This window comes from Paralichthys olivaceus, chromosome 20 (genome assembly GCF_024713975.1).
Source record: "Paralichthys olivaceus isolate ysfri-2021 chromosome 20, ASM2471397v2, whole genome shotgun sequence".
Classification (NCBI taxonomy): Eukaryota; Metazoa; Chordata; class Actinopteri; order Pleuronectiformes; family Paralichthyidae; genus Paralichthys; species Paralichthys olivaceus.
This window is the reverse complement of record NC_091112.1, coordinates 16,985,804-17,005,330: the sequence shown is the minus strand read 5'-3', so window position 1 is coordinate 17,005,330 and position 19,527 is coordinate 16,985,804. Positions and strand designations below refer to the sequence as shown.

The 19,527-nt window shown below is 45.7% G+C and overlaps 1 protein-coding gene across 2 annotated transcripts in view; it reads left to right on the top strand.

Moving 5' to 3' along the window:
* Nucleotides 1–19,527, top strand: part of arid1ab (AT-rich interactive domain 1Ab) — a 54,492-nt gene that overhangs the window by 30,891 nt on the left and 4,074 nt on the right. For both annotated transcript variants that reach the window (XM_069516885.1, XM_069516886.1), the window contains exons 5-18: nt 10,562–10,802; nt 11,260–11,349; nt 11,762–11,932; nt 12,640–12,940; nt 13,482–13,627; nt 13,761–13,858; nt 13,950–14,159; nt 14,267–14,471; nt 16,790–16,922; nt 17,337–17,512; nt 17,600–17,729; nt 17,852–17,971; nt 18,135–18,231; nt 18,441–19,260. In XM_069516885.1, the coding sequence (XP_069372986.1) occupies nt 10,562–10,802; nt 11,260–11,349; nt 11,762–11,932; nt 12,640–12,940; nt 13,482–13,627; nt 13,761–13,858; nt 13,950–14,159; nt 14,267–14,471; nt 16,790–16,922; nt 17,337–17,512; nt 17,600–17,729; nt 17,852–17,971; nt 18,135–18,231; nt 18,441–19,260 (2,938 nt within the window). The remainder of the gene's footprint in view (nt 1–10,561; nt 10,803–11,259; nt 11,350–11,761; nt 11,933–12,639; nt 12,941–13,481; nt 13,628–13,760; nt 13,859–13,949; nt 14,160–14,266; nt 14,472–16,789; nt 16,923–17,336; nt 17,513–17,599; nt 17,730–17,851; nt 17,972–18,134; nt 18,232–18,440; nt 19,261–19,527) is intronic.

Below are 19,527 nucleotides of genomic sequence, written 5' to 3'. Positions count from 1 at the left end.
GGTAAGTGCCTTCACATAATGTATATTATGATTTGGCGCTATAAAAATAGAATTGAATTAAAAAGTGCATAATACATTCTCCTCTAATGATCCTGTCCAGCTATTCACTTTCAGTGCTGCTCTAATTTTTGGGTTTGAACAACATTTTAGAGAAAGAAATGTTCAACTCTCTGCTTTTGCAGATATTTTTTTGAAAGGATATTTAGTTTTTCATAATAATCACATTCCACGCAACCTTGTTTTACAAAATATTTCTTCCTGATAGAACACAAAATGGAGTACAAATGTTCTAACAAGCATGCTGGGCCAGTAGGTAGTGATAGTGAGGTAGTGAGTCTACATCAATGATCTGTCAAATAACAGAGAAGAACAATGAAGTCCAGGTGATGAAGTAAATGTAGCCGCAAACTTGTAATTACACCTAGAAGTACAATCCAAATACAGAGAAAACTGTGTAAAGCCGCTGTTGTTGTTTCTGGCACATGCACATTAGACAAAGCAACAACGGGCAGTGCAAAGTAGGGTGTGACATCGTCATCGTTTTCCAAATGCTCTGTTTTACATGTACTCTGAAACTGTTTGTAAAAATTCTGTTTTATGTGTGGATGAGAGGCCCAAACACAGAGGAAAAGGTTTTCTTAACCCCATTAGTGTTGGCAGGTGGTTTTCTTTACCCTAGAATGGGCCATTTATATTTAATTTCTTTATATTTATCAGGAGTGGGTCCTCTCTATTGAGGCCGCCATGTTTTTTTTGACAGTCCTCCAACCTGGACAAACTAAACACCTTTTTGAGTTCACCACTGGATGTCACTAAATTCTACACACTGATCCTTTAAGCTACTGTTAGTTGTTTTTATTTTGAGCTAATAATTATGATAGCACTTTGGGGTGAAAGTCTAGGCCCAGAGGCTCACCTTCCTCATCATGCCTCCAGAAGAAGTAGAGCAGCAGAGTCTTTGCTGTCACTGTCAGGCTTTCATCCCTGGTTGTGACACTTCCTCTTAACGTTAACCCACGGGAATAACCACCAGACCACCTCCACCACCCTCCTAACCTTCCTCTCACCTCTCTCTCTCTTTTTTTTTAAATCTCCTTGTCCTCTCCCAACTCTTTTGTACACCCATTCTCCTCTGTGGGCCTAATCCCACCCAGGACCGCCCCACCGGTTGTGGTGCTTCTCTTCTCTGACGTGTCTCAATGTGCTCCACACTTGAGAGGAAGGTCACATGTTGGTCACACACTCACGCTTGAGTTTGTTTTTTTGTTCTGTCCCCCATCCCTACTTTTCCTCTCGCCTTTCTGAACAAGAGGCTTCATCTGGAGTGGCTTTATTTTAAAGGAAGAGCCAAGGATTTATGCTGTCTGCTTAATTTGTGTCAGTGATTTATATTTCCCTATTAACTACGGTGTAATGTAGTAGATGTACTTTATTTAGCCCCACTTAAATTTCACTGCCTTTCACAGCAAGTAGAATATGTAGTAGATAGGAGGCCATTGAGTAAAGCACATGCAGTTTTGCCTTTCTATGAGTTGACTTCTGTTATTTTGATTTGTTGTTAGTTTTGATTTGACCATCATTAGTAGGTTTCCTACTTTGGTGCTCGTCTTCACACCTTCTAATTCATCACTACATCAATGACTGTCACCAACCAACCCTTGCAACAATCCCACTCTAACCTGGTGCATTTGCAGGCTCAAAGACCACCCACTTCACAACAACCCCCCTCCCTGCCTTAATGACCTTTAATGTTATGTGCCAAGCCTCCCGCTCTGGAGCTGAAAGATCTTCCAGTCTTGATCAACTCTGCGTGGCCCCCTTCTGCAGTCCCCGTTCCCTGCTCAGCCCAGCCCAGCTCTGCTCTCCTGCGGCAGCTAAGCTTGTTTTTGCGACATAGCTCTGGAGCAATCAGCCTGACAAGGCCGGCCCCTTTTTTTTCCTTCTCCCTCCCAACCCCCTCTCTGCCTTTTTCAATATTAGGCTCTGTTATTTTTGCTGTATTTTCCTCTTTCCTTGTGTTTATATATACTGTATATAAATATATATATTTAAAACTCTCTCTGCCTCTCCCTTGTTCCTCTTTCTGTCTAAATTCTCATTTTCTCTTTTCCTTGCCTGCGCCCTCCTCCCCTCCTCCTCCTCTTCCCTTCCTCGTTCTCTCTCTTCTCTCAGTAAATCAGCTTTCATAACGCTGTGCAGCGCAGCCTTGTTTTGCGAAGCTCTGCCGCTTGACGGTATTCAGATTCCGGGGCCAGTTTCCTGTTGCTATTCTGGGGCCCTTTGCTTCCTGTGCGGGCATGTCTTATTCAGATTCCAGGGTGCCTCTCACTCACGCTCACCCCCCTCCTTGCAGCTTGTCTGTTTCTCTCCCCTGCTCCCTCTCTGTCTCACCCCTTCCTTTCGTCTATGTGATTTTTAATTAATGTACTTGAGAAAATTCAATCTGCTGACAAAGTGTGTTGTTTTGCATTTGGTTCAGTGAATTGTTTCTCAGCCTGCTAAAACCCTGAGCCCTGTTTTGCTCTTGTGAGCCTGTGCACACACACACACACACACACACAAACGTACAGAGAGCACTCTCCCTCTCCGTTTGCTCACCACTCGCTCACACACTCGCACACACACTCTCTCATGCCCCTCCCCTCTGCCTCCATTTCTGCTGGGCTGAGCTAGTTTTGCAGCACAAAGACTGTGGCTGACTGCAGCACTGTCTGTCCTCTGCTTTCTCTTGCTCTCGCTGGAACAAGCTGCAGAGCCTAGATGGATGAAACTGACCTCACAATGAAATTAACGCTCACTCCGTGAAATAACCTGTATAAATAATTTCCCCCTCTCTCTCCTCTCTCCAATCAATTCACTGGTGGTATCAGTTACTTTAGTAGCGCCCTCTAGACACGCTATGTGTGTTTGACAGTAGGAGGGGAGGGGCGTTGGTGCTCTGGAAAGCAGGCGGGAGGACTGGCTGTAGAGGTCTGGAGCCTCCCCACCCAACCAGCACCCCCTCTCGTCTCTACTCCTCCTCGCCTCGGTCCAAGGCCCCTCCAGCCCCCATGGTCTGCCGTATCCCAGCACCCCTCACCTCGGGCTGGGCAGCTGCCTGCCTCACTCGGGCATCTGTGCGCTGCCCTGGGACTCCCTGCTACTATTGTGATCTCTACAAAAGGCCCCCCACGCACACACCATCTCCCCATTATTCACAGCAATCAGACTGCCCCCCTTCCCTCCTCCTCTTCTCCCTGCATCTACTGTGTGTTAGCTACACACAGGCTGCTGCAGTGTTCTTGCGCACCCCCTTTTTTGTAACCCCCCACAGTGAAGCTCAATTAGGCAAATGTGGAGCGTTTTAAAATAAGAACTCCCCACTTATTGATTAAGATTCATGGTTGGCCTTTATTTTCTTTTTGACTGCGAGCCTGTAACACACAGGAATGTTAAAGCAGAACAGTATTGATCAGCGTCAAATGAATTGTATTTTTTATGCCCTCAACTCTTTTTCAACATATTCGCTGGTTCACTGTTTCATCTTTTTACTTTTTAGTCCAGGCTGTTAACCATCCCACGTGGCTGCTTGTGATGAAGTAGCAGTGTAAATCTCTGGGGAGCCAGCTCGTCTGTTGAGGTAGCAGACATTGTGTCTGTGGTGCTGATAGTCCAGGCAAGATAACTAATCCCAGCAGGGTGCTCCAAGGCTCGGAGCACCCAGTCACCCCACGGATGTTGTCACCATCCACAGTAGTTGTTAGCCCACATTTTAGAAAAATTAAATAACAGAACTCTTATGTTAATTTGACATTCAGACACAGTCATTACCCATGCTCAATATTTCATATCTATACCATGGTTTGGACTGGTTACAGGTTGCATGGTGCATATATAGGCTCTCCTAACTGTATAGAGAGTTTCTCATCAGACTGTGCTGTATGTGAAACCCTGTAATGGCTGCTGCTGCTGCTGTATGAGGCAGGGGCCTGTCTTGCTTCTCCTCCTTTCTCCAATTCTTCCCTCATAGTGGGATGGGAGTGCCCCCTTATGGTTGAGCTCAGCCCTGCAAACCTCGAGCTGGGGCTAGAATCTGCTTCTCAGTTAGCCTGAGATGGACTTCACAGAGGCACCTTGTAGCTGGGAACAGCCCCTGGATGTAGGTGGGACCCTTGTGCAGGTCCCACCTACATCCACTGGCTGAGGTGCCAGTGACACCCACCTGTCAATCGTCTTATTCAACATCTGGACATTTCCTGTCGTCTTCTCATGGTAATGCAGCATGGAGACGATACAGGTGTTTTCATGGACAAGAGGGCCTGAATTTTATCTTGTTTGAGTGCCTCCAGTCTATTTGTCATCTGTCTGTGACAGTTAGAAGCACTGAGATCGTTTGTGTGGAGATAATGAGCATCTGTGCCCAGTGAAGTCAAGTCAGCATGTTCACACACTGAGCTGGGAGAAAGAGGAGAAACCCTCTTCAAAGCATGTTCGGAGACAATTTCACTTGATCTTACATTTAAAAGGAAGAGAAGACTTCTCCCATGACCCTTTTGCGGGTATCAAACGCCCATTTTGCCCTGACCGAATGGTAGATGCCCAGCGCTGGTGAGCTATCACTGACGAGGTCGTCAACATATAAACATAAACATCGGGGACTTAGGAAAGACTGCAAAGAAGTTCAAGGCTTTGTCGTCTTGTATTTGTCCACTCTCCATGTTTATGTGCGTGTCTCCCAGGCTTCCTCCTCGCCAAAGGCCCGGAGGCTGAGTGTGTAATTAAAGCGGTGGCGGTGGTGGAGCAGGAGTGAGGGGGTGGGGGGTGGGCACAGCTTTGGTGCGTCTGCGTTTCCTGTAACAATGACGGGCTTCTTCTTTTGTAGTAGCTGACTGCACTGTGACCCTGCCAGGCACGCAGGGAGGCCACAGAGCGAGAGACGCAGAGAGAGAAAAAGAGAGAGACAGACAGGGATGGCAGCAACAGGGGGGAGGGACTGTGTCGGCTCTAATGTGTCAACCACGTGGATCACAGTAACCATGGCAGCCCTTGAGATGCAGCCAGTTTTTCTCCCTCCCCTCCCCTCCCCTCCTCTATCTCCCTTTTCTTACTCTGTGCCTCATCTATCACCTCACCACAGAGGATGTGTGAGCATGCACGTCTGGAGTGAGTGAGCTTTTTTCTTTTTTCGGTTTATCCCTCCCCCTGTATATTGTGTTAAACATCTGGAGGCCTGAGAAGAAGGAAGCCTGCCAACCAGGCAGCTGGTGAAACCCTGAGGTCTGAGAATGACAAGAGAAGACTGGGTCAGGGAGAGTGTGACTGAGGGATGAACTCTGCCCCCCCTCCTGCCTTCCTCTCCCTCCTTACCGCCTCCACCACTGGATCTAGTTACACTACTGGCCAGGGTCACACATTCCAGATATGTTTCATTATCTCAGGGCCGCTACGCTACCTCTACCCTCCCACTTTCTGTTTCTCATAACCTACCAAAAAAAGAAAAAAAGAAATCGGCTGGCTTGGCAGACTAATGGCTCTGGTCTGGCTTGATTGATTCAGTGAAGTAATCTGCAAATGGAATACATTAGGACGGGGGAGAGCAGAGCAGATGACTCAGAGACAGCACAGGCACACTCAGAAGAGCAGTGGAGAATATGGGAATTGTGGAAAGAGTAAAGACTCTCTGCCATTTTCCACATTCATGAACAATAATTGCATGAGAAGAAATTTGATTGAATTGTTTTAGTGTATTTATATTAAGTGAATTTTCATCATATAAACCAGTCTTTTTACCACTCTTCAACCCTCAAACGTCATGAAGACTGTTCTGCTGTTCTCAGCTCTATAGTTCCATGTCAGGCAGTGCTGGGAAAAGCACAAAATGGCTGCCATATAGAGAAGCTTCCACAGAAAGAACTGCAGCTCTCTCCTCCTCGCCACAACACAGCTTTTTCCACCTCCTTCATGTAGCAAAAAACAGCGTCTTTCGTGTATTTTTTTTTATACGCTCGCGTTATCAACGATTATATTTGTCATAGAACATTCTGTTGTAACCCTCCAGCTCATCACACCCTCCCTCCACATACACGCACACATACACACTCCAAGTTAGCCTCTCCACCGTCCCTCAACTCCTCGCCAAGCCTGATCCCTGTCCTCTTCATCATTTGCCTACTAATAATGAGCAGTTTGAGTAGCAGAGCCTCGGCAGCATCAGTATCAGAGACCAACCCCCGCTCCCCATCCCCTTCTCTCCCCCCCTTCCCCCTCCTCTCCTCTCGCTGTCCAGCTTGTGCAGTCAGCAGAACAGGCTGGTGCTGTGCAGTATTGAGCTGGGAAAAATCAATGACTGCAGAGTGGGAGTAGGTAGGAGCTAGTGTGTGTGTGCATTTGTCTCACTATATTTATGTGGTCCAAAAACCATAAGTCCACAATATTTGGTTGAGACCAAAACGCAGCACCTTGCAAGGTTAAAAACATATGTTTGAGGGTTAAGACTTGGTTTTAGTGTTCAGAATAAAAGATGATTAATGACGGGGTTGGGGTTAAGCATTCATTTGTGATGGTTAAGGTCAGGGTAAGGGGCTAGGTAATGCATTATGTCAATGACAGGCTCCCTGAAAGATAGATGTAGAAGGATGTGTGTGTATGTGTGTATGTGTTTGATGTTTCGGCCCATCCAGGCTGAGTGATGGGAGCTGCACGTTGTCAGATATCATTTGAATGCTAAAGACCTCAGTCTCTATGCTGCGTATGTGTCAGTACAGCAGGTGTACATGTTTAAATGAAATGTGTGAAAGATTTTGTGTCATAATTACCAAAATTATTACAGTTATCAGGATTATCGTGGTATTGTTAAAATGTGCTGAAAATGTTCAGTTCAATGCCTCAAGTAATTTCATCAACTTTTATATTTGAGTCACATTTTTATTATTAATAAAGATATTAACATACTGTATCTCCAACACCATATTACATGTGCAACATTTACCTTTAACTTTTGGTTTTACAATGAAAACTTCCCATTGTGCAGATTTAAATCATACCTTTAATAAGTAAATATGAATATAAAAGAACACAAACATAATAAGCAAAATGGTTGACACGTTACATGCAGACGTTGACCCCAAATGTCTGAGTCAGGACGAAATATCAGTTTGTTAAACACGTAAAATTTGATGACAGTGGATGTTAGCAGTTGCTAGCTATGGCCAGTGTACTAGTAGCTCATGCTGTTTACAGTGCCAATTAAATCACAGCAATCAAATACTGAAACACAATAAATTGTCTATCCTTTCGCTACATGTGAACATTATATTTCAAATGTTTCTTTGTAGCTTTAGCACTTTAACTTGTGCATTAGGAGAAAAAAACCCCATTTGATTTAGTCTTGAAAAAACTCCTGACAGTGTCTGCATGTTAGATTATATGATTCTCTACTGATACCAGATCAATACTTGTTTTCAAACCTTAATAATTAATACAAACAGAAATACCATCAAAACCTTTTTCCCTATTCAACAAACCTTTCAAACGTTAAAGAGTAACTTGACACCAAACCCCCCTTATGTTTGAGGTAATTACATGAACAGTTACTTTATCAAACTGTCAAATGGTAGCGTTCACATTAGTAGATGCTCTTTGTTTTTTCCAGAGGAGTTCTGTCCTGAACACCAAAGAAAATCTCAGAAGATTTCTCAATCTGACCCCCACCATTCCTTGTCAGACATTTAGAAAATGGGGATGGGCTTTAACAGCATTTTATTGAATCTGAATCCAGTTCCAGATCCTTTCAAATCCCTTCACATCTTTTTTAAAAAGTGTTGAATGAAGCATTTTGTTTCTGGAGACAGTAAAATGGTTGTTGCACTGCCACAGGTCACAGAATGAGGTACAGCACAGGCTAAAGGCTGAGGTCAAGTGCTTGTCTCCCCTAAGAAATGAAAAATGCTGGATAGTGAATAAATATTTAAGTGATAGGTATAAACTGTGATTATTTACAGTCTGGTGGTCATAAAGAATTCATAGAAACATTACCAGAATTCACAGAATCATAGTTTTCCCAAGGAAGTTGTTTAGCCGAGGCAGTAAGACACCCAGATCCTGGCCCGTCCAGTCTGGTGATCAATTTGAATGATGGTCTTTTTTCTGTATGAAACAACACCTCTGCCCCTGTGTTTGTTTTAATGATGTTACCAGTGCTGGTCTCGGTGGCTCCATGTCCAGGACTAAAGAATAATGGAAGCTCTGATTCACCAACATAACTGGTCTGGTGTTGGGATTTGAAAATCAATTGAGAATGTTAACTTGCATTCTATAAGCATGGAACATTTTATTAGCAAATCATGTGTTATAATCACATTGTCTTATTCAGAATCAGGTCAATATTTAAATGATGTGTGTCCATGAAAGGTTCAGTATGAAACCCCAGTACAGATTGTATGAGGTGAAAGTGGCAAGTTTTGATAACTTAATTTTCTAAATTTCTCATACAATTTTCCTCAATTAATTCTCAGTCTTCCCACTTTGAGTGGATCCTTCTCTTGGTCCCTGTCTCATGACTGAAGTGTGTCTGACCTCCTGCTGAGATGTAACACCTGGGGGCGTAACTCCAGAAACGGACCCCTGACCTTTTTTGTACTGTGGTCTGGGTCAGGAAAGCGTTTTAGTGAATTACTCCCCCCCCCCCCCCCCTTTCTTTTCTTTTGTGCTGTGACTCTGAAGCTTTCGGCAGCCGGGCCAGGGCCCTCAGGCCAAGCCCTCAGTCAGATGACCGGTCTTGTGATGTCTGAGCGGAGGTGGGGGGGTTCTGGTTGGTAGGATAGAGGTCAGCTGACACTGCTTGCTGCTGGGAAAAGGATCCCGCCATGGTTGTTTAAGCAAGGAATGCCATGCTGTTTGATCTCTGTTCTCCACTGCAGAGCATTAAGATCTCAACGCTCCATGGCATTCACGCAGCACGGCTTTGCCTCGTTCTTACCTTTTATTACATTTTGAAAATGATTTGGGTATCAGTCAATGAAACACTGAGTGTGTTACTCCTTCACTAAGCTCTCCTGCTGCTGTTTTGCATGGTTTTATAGCTGCCACATCAACAGTGTTGGTCAGAAGGGCCCAGGTTTGTGCAGTTGCCCAAAGTGAGAGGAGGAGGAAGAGATGGAGGGAGGGCAGAGGGAATGGGGTGGGTGGGGGGTGGGGTGGATTCTGAATCAGCGTTCTCCTCCTGTCACTCCCTCTGGGGTTCCTCCATCAGGTCATGTCCCAAAAATAGCAACGGGCGCCGTTTCAAGTGCAAAACCGCCAGCTTCGGGGCTGCAGCCAGCTTGTGAGTGTGAGATTTCTATGGGAATAGTTGGCCAGCTTCCAGTGAGTGTTTTTTTTTCCCTCCTCCTCTCTCCCATTTTTTTCCCTCCTCCGATGTGACTGGCAGATGAGCTTGCATTTCTGAGCAAGCACATGGGCTCCACGTGAGTGGCCAGTGTGTAAACATTCACCTTCCCACAAACATAATCATCACCGTCTGCCTTCCTTCCTACCTTCCTGCCTGCCTGCCTTTGTGTCACAGCCAGCGAGGCTCAATGACAACACCACATGGCACCAGAGCCTGAAACCCCAGCACCAGTTATTTCAACTGCCTCCCAAGATGACTTGCTTCAAATACCTAACCCCCCTCTTTTTTCTTTTTGCAAACCACACAAACAGAATTCTCCTTGCCAAGATGGATCATTATGGCAGTGAAGTACAGTATTTTTAGAAAAATGAAAAAAAGTGATTATGCCCGAATGTGTGTTTGCACTATAACAGGGTGGTAGTCTGGTATGAGAGAATAACAGACACAAGGCAATGGTTGCTGCAATGAATCTGTGGCTGTTTGGATTTCCACTCAATTGACTTTGATTTGACTCAGAAATAAGACGCTTCCACCCTCCTCTTACAAGTATGAGCAGGAAAAAGCAGAAGAATTTGTTTCTTATTTCTACTTGAATATGATTCCTATTTTCTTCAAATGCAGCGACTGCCTGCTCCAGCTTTTTACATTTTGCAGTCTGAGTCAAACTCTGCTTTATTAACATTCCCTCTCACACACAGAGAGAGATTTGCCTTTGATATTGTGTATGGGCTTTTTCACTTAATTTACCACTTTGTTATTATAATTGCAGCTTACTCAAAGGGTTGCAGAGAATTATTTGTTTGGATGTTTTTTGTCTTACAAACATATTTTTTTAATTTTTATAAAGCTCCCATAATATTGTCGGATTAAATTACAAACTGTTGGAATGATGTATAAAATAAAATACACAAGCAAAAGAAACACATAAAAGTCGCAGGCCATAAAAAAATCAAAAGTTGTAAATCATGGCATATTTTAGGGATTTATCTGATGAAGAAAAAGAAACGTGCTTGGTATTATTTATAGTTACTTCAGTTTTATTTATATGACAAGCATATCCAATCTGTTGCTTTTTTAAAAAATACATAGAAAAAACAATAATTCCAAATAAGGTGACTATTTAAAAAATATCACCTTCTTCATTTCACTTGTGGAAAATATCAACATTAACCTGTCTTGCTCTTCTTGTTTCAGGATCTGTCGGGCTCCATCGACGACCTGCCCACTGGTACAGAGGGGGCCCTGAGCCCCGGGGTCAGCACTTCAGGGGTGTCCAGCAGTCAGGGCGAGCAGAGCAACCCTGCCCAGTCGCCTTTCTCTCCACACACTTCACCCCACCTGCCAGGCATACGTGGGCCCTCCCCCTCGCCTGTGGGTTCCCCTGCCAGTGTCACCCCCTCTCGCACCGGTCCTCTGTCTCCCGCTGCTGTGCCAGGTAAGAACACAGTTTTATACCAAGTATCTGAATTTTTAAATGTTACTGGAGGTTTTACTGTGGTCATGTAATGACAGATGATCTCTCTTTGTGCACCCAAACTACACTATGACATCTATATGACATATAAATCATGCCTGGACTTGTGCCTAAACCACTTTTCCCTCTACTTTTCCCTGTATTTTAAAAAGACAGTTTTTGCTTCAGTGTAGTTTTCGTGGCCTTGAATCTCTGAAATGCAGTATAACCTGCAGGAGGGGACAACAATTTTTATTTTCACGCTACAACAAAATGTTTTACTTAAGATTTATCTCAAAGGTACAGTGTGTAGAATTTATTGATATCTCGTGGTGAAGTGTCATGTTGCAGCTGAACACCCCTGCAGCTGAACACCCCTCAACTGTGGCTGTAAGATTTCCAAAGTTCCTGAGTCCCTGTGCTGTTGCTGTCCCTGCAGGTAATCAGATGCCTCCGCGGCCGCCCAGCGTCCAGTCGGACAGCATCTTGCACTCTTCCATGAACCAGTCAGCCATGGGCCAGGACAGGGGTGAGTGTGCTGACATGCTTCGAGAGGTTCAAGGATTCAAATCACTACTGAAGGAAAACCCCTTTTTAAGAAATCCCTCATCTTCCAGGTGGCCAGTAGCTTGAAAGAATGTGCGCCCCATCCTCAGCAGCTTTTAGGTGTGATTGTTTGGATTTGCATGCATTCCTTCCTTCTGTAAACACTCCCTCTGGCTAAATCTTTAAATAAGAATTATTTTGTAGTCTACTTGCCAGGTCAAATGAGGGTAATTACAGACAGACGCACTGTACTGCTGTGTTTGTGAGAAACTAAAGTGCTAGGTTCTTCACACCGAAACATAATGTGTTATGTAGCAGTATGTCTAAGCAGATGCAGAGTTTTTTCCCCCCCATATTTAAAGTATGCATCTAATGATGTTCCCAATCCTCTCCAGTGTACATGCGTAACCCTCAGATGCCCCCATACGGGTCCCCTGGACAACCTGGCTCTGCCTTATCTCCACGTCAGTCTTCGGGAGGCCAGATGCATAGTGGGATGGGACCCTACCCCCAGAACAACTCCATTGGAAACTACGGGCCTCAGGGGGGCCAATACGGCCCACAAGGTGAGGCCTGGGGGCTATGCCTCACCTGAAGTGGCCCGGGTTTGACTCAGACCTGCGGCCCCCGTGATGCATATCTTCCCCCACTCTCTGTCTGCCCCTCTTCTCAGCTTGCTCTCTTTCTCCACCAAAAATAAAGGCCAAAAAAACATTTCAAAAATAAATAATTAAAAGGTTCTCACTGATAAATAAAATAGTAGTGCAGAGGGGGGGGGGGGGGGTACAGTGCTGAGTGATGCACACTACTCTGGGATTTTTTTTTTTTCCAATTCCTAAAAATATTATGAATGAGTTTTCAGTTGTCATCCTGTGACCATCACAGTTTCATAGATAGCTCTGATTTTTAAAAAAGCTTTGAAGTTTCCTCTCACTTCATATATTTATGAAACGATATCACTTCACTTTGAAGTCTCCGATGGTTTCTGTGGGCTTTGAAGAAGTTCTGCTATGAGTCATAGCAGTGAACAGCAACGGCTAGATAAAGCCTGCTTCATCAGGCTGCTTGTCAGAAAAGGCAGCACAGAGGTAAATTTAGAGCTCGACCGCTGAAACTCTTTATCTAGTTTGTAAGAAATGAGTAAAGGTTCTACCACAGATTTCTCTGTTTTAGACTGAAATGCAATTTTGAAACATAACAGAATGCCATAAAACATCATCAGCAATGGGCAGCAGGCTTATTTCTGAATTTCTTCCATCTCCGACCCTTCCAGGTTACCCTAGACAGCCCGGCTACACAGCGATGCCCAACGCCAACTACCCCACTGGCCCCGGAATGGGTGGCTCCATGAACCCCATGCCTGGTCAGGCAAGCGGGACTCCTTACGGAAATATGCCACCCGGTAGAATAGTCCCGGGCCAGATGGGTGCTCGGCCCTACGGTCCTGGAATGGCCTCTAACATGGCAGGCATGCCTCCTCAGGTGGCTTCCGGAATGTGTCCCCCACCAGGCATGAACAGGAAGGATGGTGGCCCCTCCATGCTCCATGGGCCCACTAATTCCATACACAACAGGTGAGTGTTATACAGCCACTGTCTGCATCAGACTCAGTGAGTCATAAAGGAGCACTTGACTGTGGAGGGTCAGTACGACTCGTTGTAATAAGACTCTTGAGCCTGGAGAGTTTTTCTTTTCTTTTTTTCATGGTTTTAGCCGAGTGTGTGCATGTGTTTCTTTGCTTGTATGTGCTGGTTGTATGGATCATGAAAAGTGATTGGTTCTTCCCTCGTGCAGCTAGTCTCTTGTGTGTAGATGGCAGAGGACCAAAGTTATCTATAAGAGAAAAAATTAGAAGTGCGGTTTCTGAAATTTTTCCTGAGATCCCACCAGCTCAGGCATGTGGCAGTTGGCAATATATATTACATTAATTTTATCTACTGAATAAGCTGAACTCTGTGAGTACAAAACAAGTAAAGATTTACAGCATCAAGCAAGGCGTGAAAATCATGACAGACTCTAAATCTTTATTTCTATGTGATAATGATAAAAAGATTTATCAGCTAGTTGTGTGTTGGTTTTCTCAATGCCCTTTTTAAAAAGCCTTCTCACTTCTAGGCCTCCTGGCTACCCGAACATGTCCCAGGGCATGATGGGAACAGGCTCTCCATATGGCCCTGGCATGAACAGCATGCACGGTATGATGAACCAGGGAGGGCCAGGGCCTTACCCAATGGGAGCAAACATAGCCAACAACACCCCTGGTGAGTAAAAGCTACACTTAAGCCTTGATTAGGTGGTTTTAGCACTACTGTGTGTACTTTGTCCATAAAATAGTTTTATAGACTAGCAATCCCTTATTTTTATGCCCTCTTCTTATTACCTCTAAACACCCAGGAATGGCTCCCACTCCGGAGTTTGGCATGGATAAAATGAACCCTGCTCAGAAGATGAACAACAAAGTGGAAGGGACTCCCAAGCCTGAATCCAAAAAGGTAAAAGTTCTGAGTCCACGCGACAATTCGTCTGCCTCATTTGATGTTTTTTCTCCCATCTCATCATTTCCTTCAATCGCCTGTTCTGTAGAAGTCAAGCTCGTCCACCATCACCAATGAAAAGATTACTCGTCTGTATGAGCTCGGCCCGGAGCCAGAGAGGAAGATGTGGGTGGACAGATACCTGGCCTTCGCTGAGGAGAAGGCCATGGGCATGAACAACCTGCCCGCTGTGGGACGCAAGCCTCTCGACCTCTTCAGACTCTACGTGTCTGTCAAAGAGATTGGGGGCCTCACTCAGGTACGCCTGAATATTACATATCAGAACAGGCAGCTTTGTTCTTCTCGGGAGGCTGTTGTGTTTTTTGTGCAGCTCTCTAAGCCTCCCGTTCCTCTGTCGCCCACCAGGTGAACAAAAACAAGAAGTGGAGGGAGCTGGCCACCAACCTGAACGTAGGCACGTCGAGCAGCGCAGCCAGCTCGCTCAAGAAACAGTACATCCAGTGTTTGTACGCCTTCGAGTGCAAGATTGAGCGAGGCGAGGACCCGCCCCCAGACATCTTCAACACAGACACCAAAAAGAACCAGGCAAAGATCCAGCCTCCCAGCCCAGGTGAGCGCCGGCCTCCTCCTGCATCTCATCACCATTTATTTCATCCTTTTAAATAAACTGCACTCATATAGAATCAATGAAAACCTATTTCATGTATCCCTCGGGTGCTGCATGGTTTCTGTCCAGTTCAAGACATTCTCCTTACTCTATTTGTCTCTTGTCATCTGAGTATAAATGTGTATGTGTTTTATAGTCTCCTATTAATTACATTATAAACAGCCAATCATAGACCGTTTGTCATCTTCTGTATGGGGTTTCAATCATCCATAAATCACTGCTGCTGCTGCGGCATGTGTTTTGAGGAGTAAATGGCATCAGTCACAGCAGCACACTTCGTCCTCTGGACAATTCCACGATCACATCTCTTAGGGGAATGTTTTGGCATTTGCACAGGACGTGGCGAAAGACTCCCCCACGTTGGTGTTTCGTGTGAACAGTGCTGCATCAGGCATGCCAAGTCTTTCAATGAACTGAGGATTGGGTAAAAGTGTAAACCGGGAGTCAGTGATACCAGAGGTTTTCGGGGGTGTAGGGATGGGATTGTCTCAGGACCATGCTGTCTCCTGGAAGCTGTTTGAATTTGAAAGGACTCCTGTTATAGCTGCCAGGAGCGACTGCACCATGATCGACCACGTGCTACTCAAGTCTGGCCGAGACCCAGGCTGTCAGACACGGGGCACTGAGTCAGCGCCGGGTGTTGTTACAGGAGACATCAGGGTGCTTGTCAGCCCTCCAGTTAGTACGAAGGAAGACCTCGGGTGGGGGTGGTGGTGGGGTGTGAGGGCAGGAGTGTTAGCGATAGAGATGCCCCGTCAGTGGCATTGTGTCCTTGCTGCCCGGTGCCTGGCCCACGGCTACAGAGGCAAGGCAATAGTCCCTGGAGATTAGTGCAGAGCCAGAAATGATGAATGGGGGGAGAGGCTTGAGTGTGCGTGCGTGCGTGTGTATGTAAAAGTCACACAATTCTTTCTCTCTCACTCACGCTCTCTGACTCGATCTACCATGCTATTTTTTCCCCATCCTCACAAGATTCCCCCCAGCACCTCCCCCTCCCCTCTTCATCTCTAGTAGAGGGAAATCCCTGCCCACGGGGAGGAGGGAGGAGGGGGTAGAGGAATAGGAGGGTGAGCCAGTTAATGTGCGTTGTGTGTGTGTGTGTGCGAGAGCCGCAGAGGCGAGAGGGCGATGTGAGAAAACGTGAATAAATGTGACCTGCCAGTGACCCCAGTGTTGTGTATGTGTGTGTGGCAGTGTAATGAATGGGAACCTGTGAGTCATCAGACTGGCGTGCTAATAGTGAGAACTCCTGAGCTGAAGTTAAGGATGAGCTCTACTATGTCTCTCTCTCTAGCTGCTTTCAGACATGCACTGGACAGGATCCTCCGTATTTTCTCAAGAGGATGTGCATGTGTGAACGTAAATGTCCGAAAGAGATGCTCCGTAGTTTCTGTGGACTTAATCTGCCTGGTCTAGTATAAAGTCCGTAGAAATCCAGGAGATGTCGATGTGTGAACACACAGCATATATACAGTACATATATATCTCCCGATGAAAAAGTGGTGTCATACACGTAAAAGACACTGGTGAAGATATCGAGAGAGTTTGTGGTGATAAGAGCTGACGACGGTGTTGAGGTGCTGTAAACATGATCTCATGATCTATGCAGTTGAATAAATACGTCACTTCCTGCCCCCGGCTGCTCTACCTTTCACCTGAATAATGCGGAGGATTAGATGCTGTTGTGAATGTGTCCATACAGCAAAACTCTTGCTGTCTTGTTCATGTGGATTCTAACCATTGGTCATATCTTATGACACACACATACACACACACACACACACACACACACACTGGGTGTCTCCTGTCTGCAGGCCGGGCAGTAATCTGTCAGAGTCAGGATTTTAGATCATTGTTTTCCCAGTGACTCGGAGAGAGCCCAGCGGTGGATGTTAGGAGAGCGGGGGGGTGATGTGGGGGTGAAGGGTTTGGCGTGCTGCATTGAGCTGGAGGATTCAACATTTTTGCTGGCTGTGCACTCAAAAGCCCGACAGCTCAACACAAACTGTGTTCCTCTGTGCAGCACTCAGGAATTTTTTAATGGGATTTAGGATTGCCAAAAGCAGCATGCGTTCTTGAAGCACCCCGGCACTGTTTAGCCTATCCACAACACTATTCAGCCTGACTATCAACTCTGGCCTTTATGCCTAGAGTGAGGAGAGTGAGAGAGGCCTGTTGTTCTTTGAATTATTAAAATTTTACAAACTGGTGAACTTGATATTCGTTTCCGGATATTCATCATATCTATCCTTGCTTCGCAGCTGGTTCTGGATCCCTGCAAGGGCCCCAAACTCCTCAGTCCACCAGTAGTTCGATGGCGGAGGGGGGAGACCTGAAGCCCCCCACTCCGGCGTCCACTCCACACACACAAATGCCTCCAATGCCTGGCGTCAGGTATGATACAGCAGCCACAGAATCATTTTTCTACATTGTTCAGGAAATGAAACATCTAATAAGCTTGTTTAGTTATTATAAATAAAGAGTAGAATATGTGACTCAGAAATTAAAAGTTTATCAAATATGTGCATTGATCTGTAAACGTAGACATATTCATGGGACATCTATTGAACGCATTGATGGAAAAACTTCTTTGTAAAAGTGCCTTAATGCAACACAATATTTATTTAAGCCCTGTTATTTCTAATTTTCTTGAACTTGTATCAGTTCACATAAAATCATTCAAAAAAAGAAATTAACAAGAATTTAAAACAAAGTGGCTTGAAAATACTAGAAAATCAAAATGTGAACAATATGAACCAAAGAATTCAACATCAACATTCTGCTGACACGCTTCCTGCCCTCCTACAGGAGTAGCGTGAATTTACAAGACCCTTTTGCTGATGGTGGCGACCCAGCATTTTCCAGAAGAAACGCCATGACTCCCAACTCTCAGGGTTACCAGCCTGGGATGGGCGGCCCAGAGATGATGGGGCGAATGGGTCCCTACGAGTCCAACAAGGACCCCTTCGGTGGCATGAGGAAAGGTGAGCGTCAGCCAAAACCAGCAAATGAGATGATTCAGGACTTCTGTTGGTACAGGAACCAACATTCTGTGTTTTTCTGTTTTTAAGCTGGAGAGCAGTTCATGTCGCCTGGACCCAACAGTGGGATGGGAGAGCAGTATAACAGAGGCCCACCAGGCCCCATGGGCAACATGCAGATGGGCCAGAGGCAACAGTACGCATACGGATATGACCGAAGGTAAGCAAATTTTATTAAATGTATCTGTCAAACATACAGATAAGTGGTTATTAAGTCCCAGTGGCCTTTTTTTGTCTATTTAAGTCCTATCAATTTATGATTGTTGTTTGTTGTGTTTACAGACAGGAGCCAGGCATGGGCCCTGATGGCAGCATGGGACCAGGAGCTCCTCAGCCCAACATGATGCCTTCTGGAGCCGACACAGGGATGTACTCACCCAGCCGCCCTCCACCACAGCAACGGTCAGTACCATCTAATGTTTAGACTGGTCTGTATTCGGAGGAAGATGGAAAAGGCATGTGCCGGTGTAACGGTTTTAAAATAATGCAGGATTATAAGCATGTGAATTGTATACTAAAGCTGTCTGAAGAAAAACGGTGTGAACCTTTTTGTTACTGTTCTCAGGCATGAGTCCTATACCAATCAGTACCCTGGCCAAGGGGCTCCCCCTGGTGGCCCATACCCAAATCAACAGCCAGGAATGTATCCACAGCAACAACCGGTGAGAACGTTTTGTTCTGTGTTCCCAAAAACTCTTATTTCAACTCAATTCCCTCTTTTTTACATTTCACCAATTAAATAAAATTATCTTTTATTATTGGTAGACTTGAGTACCTGTGGTTTCATTTTGTTAAACATATGAAAGTATTATTGTTATTTAAAATGTTTTGAGATGATCCATTGTTAACGCTGGATGTTTTCTGCTGACAGAACTACAAGCGTCCTGTAGACGGAGGGTATGGACCTCCTGCCAAGCGACATGAGGGTGAAATGTACAGTGTCCCCTACAGTGGTCAGCAGCAGCCAGGGCCACAACCATCGGGGCCCCAGGGCCAACAGGACATGTATAACCAGTATAATGCGTATCCTGGAGGTGAACGAAGACCACCGGGGCCACAGAGCCAGTTCCCCTTCCCCTTTGGTCGGGAAAGAGGACCATCATCTGCAGGCCCCAACTCTCAGTCTCCAATGCCTCCCCAGATGATGACGAGTCCCATGCCTTCAGGTCCCGATGGCCCCCAAGGACCAATGTGGCAGGGTCGCACTGAGATGGGATACCCTAACTATCCCAACCGACAGGGACCTCCTGTACCTGGCCAGGGCCCCGGCTACCATGGCATGAACCGCTCGGAGGAGATGATGCCATCAGACCAACGCATGAACCACGAGGGCCAGTGGCCTGGACACGTAAACCAGCGGCAGCCACCATTTGGCCCTGGAGGTTCTGGACCTCCCATGACCAGACCCCTGCCATCCACCTACCAGACTTCCCAGAACCACATTCCTCAAGTGTCAAGTCCAGCGCCCATGCCCCGGGCAATGGAAAGCAGGACATCACCCAGCAAGTCCCCTTACATGCATCCGGGCATTAAGGTGCAGAAAGCCGGACCTCCAGTACCTGCCTCCCACATTGGCCAGGCCCCTGTACAGCAACCCATGATCAGGCGGGACGTGGCCTTCCCTCCAGGCTCTATTGAGGCCTCCCAACCTCACCTTAAACCCCGCAGGCGGCTCACCATAAAAGACATAGGTACACAACGAGCCTCACTCAATACTTCCCAAATATGTACATGTATTAAACCACCTGGAATTGGTGACAAGAGCAAAATGTTACTATACAACATGTTACTGTTTGAACATGAACTCTTCTGTGACAGTTTCACAGAATATGTAAAATGTTACTGACTCAACAACTGCTAATTGAGAATACTTTAGCCAGAGTCTACAGGGCTGTGTTTGTTTCTAAGGCGCTGAATGAAAACGCACTGTAAAGTATCTTTTTTATAAATGACCTCCT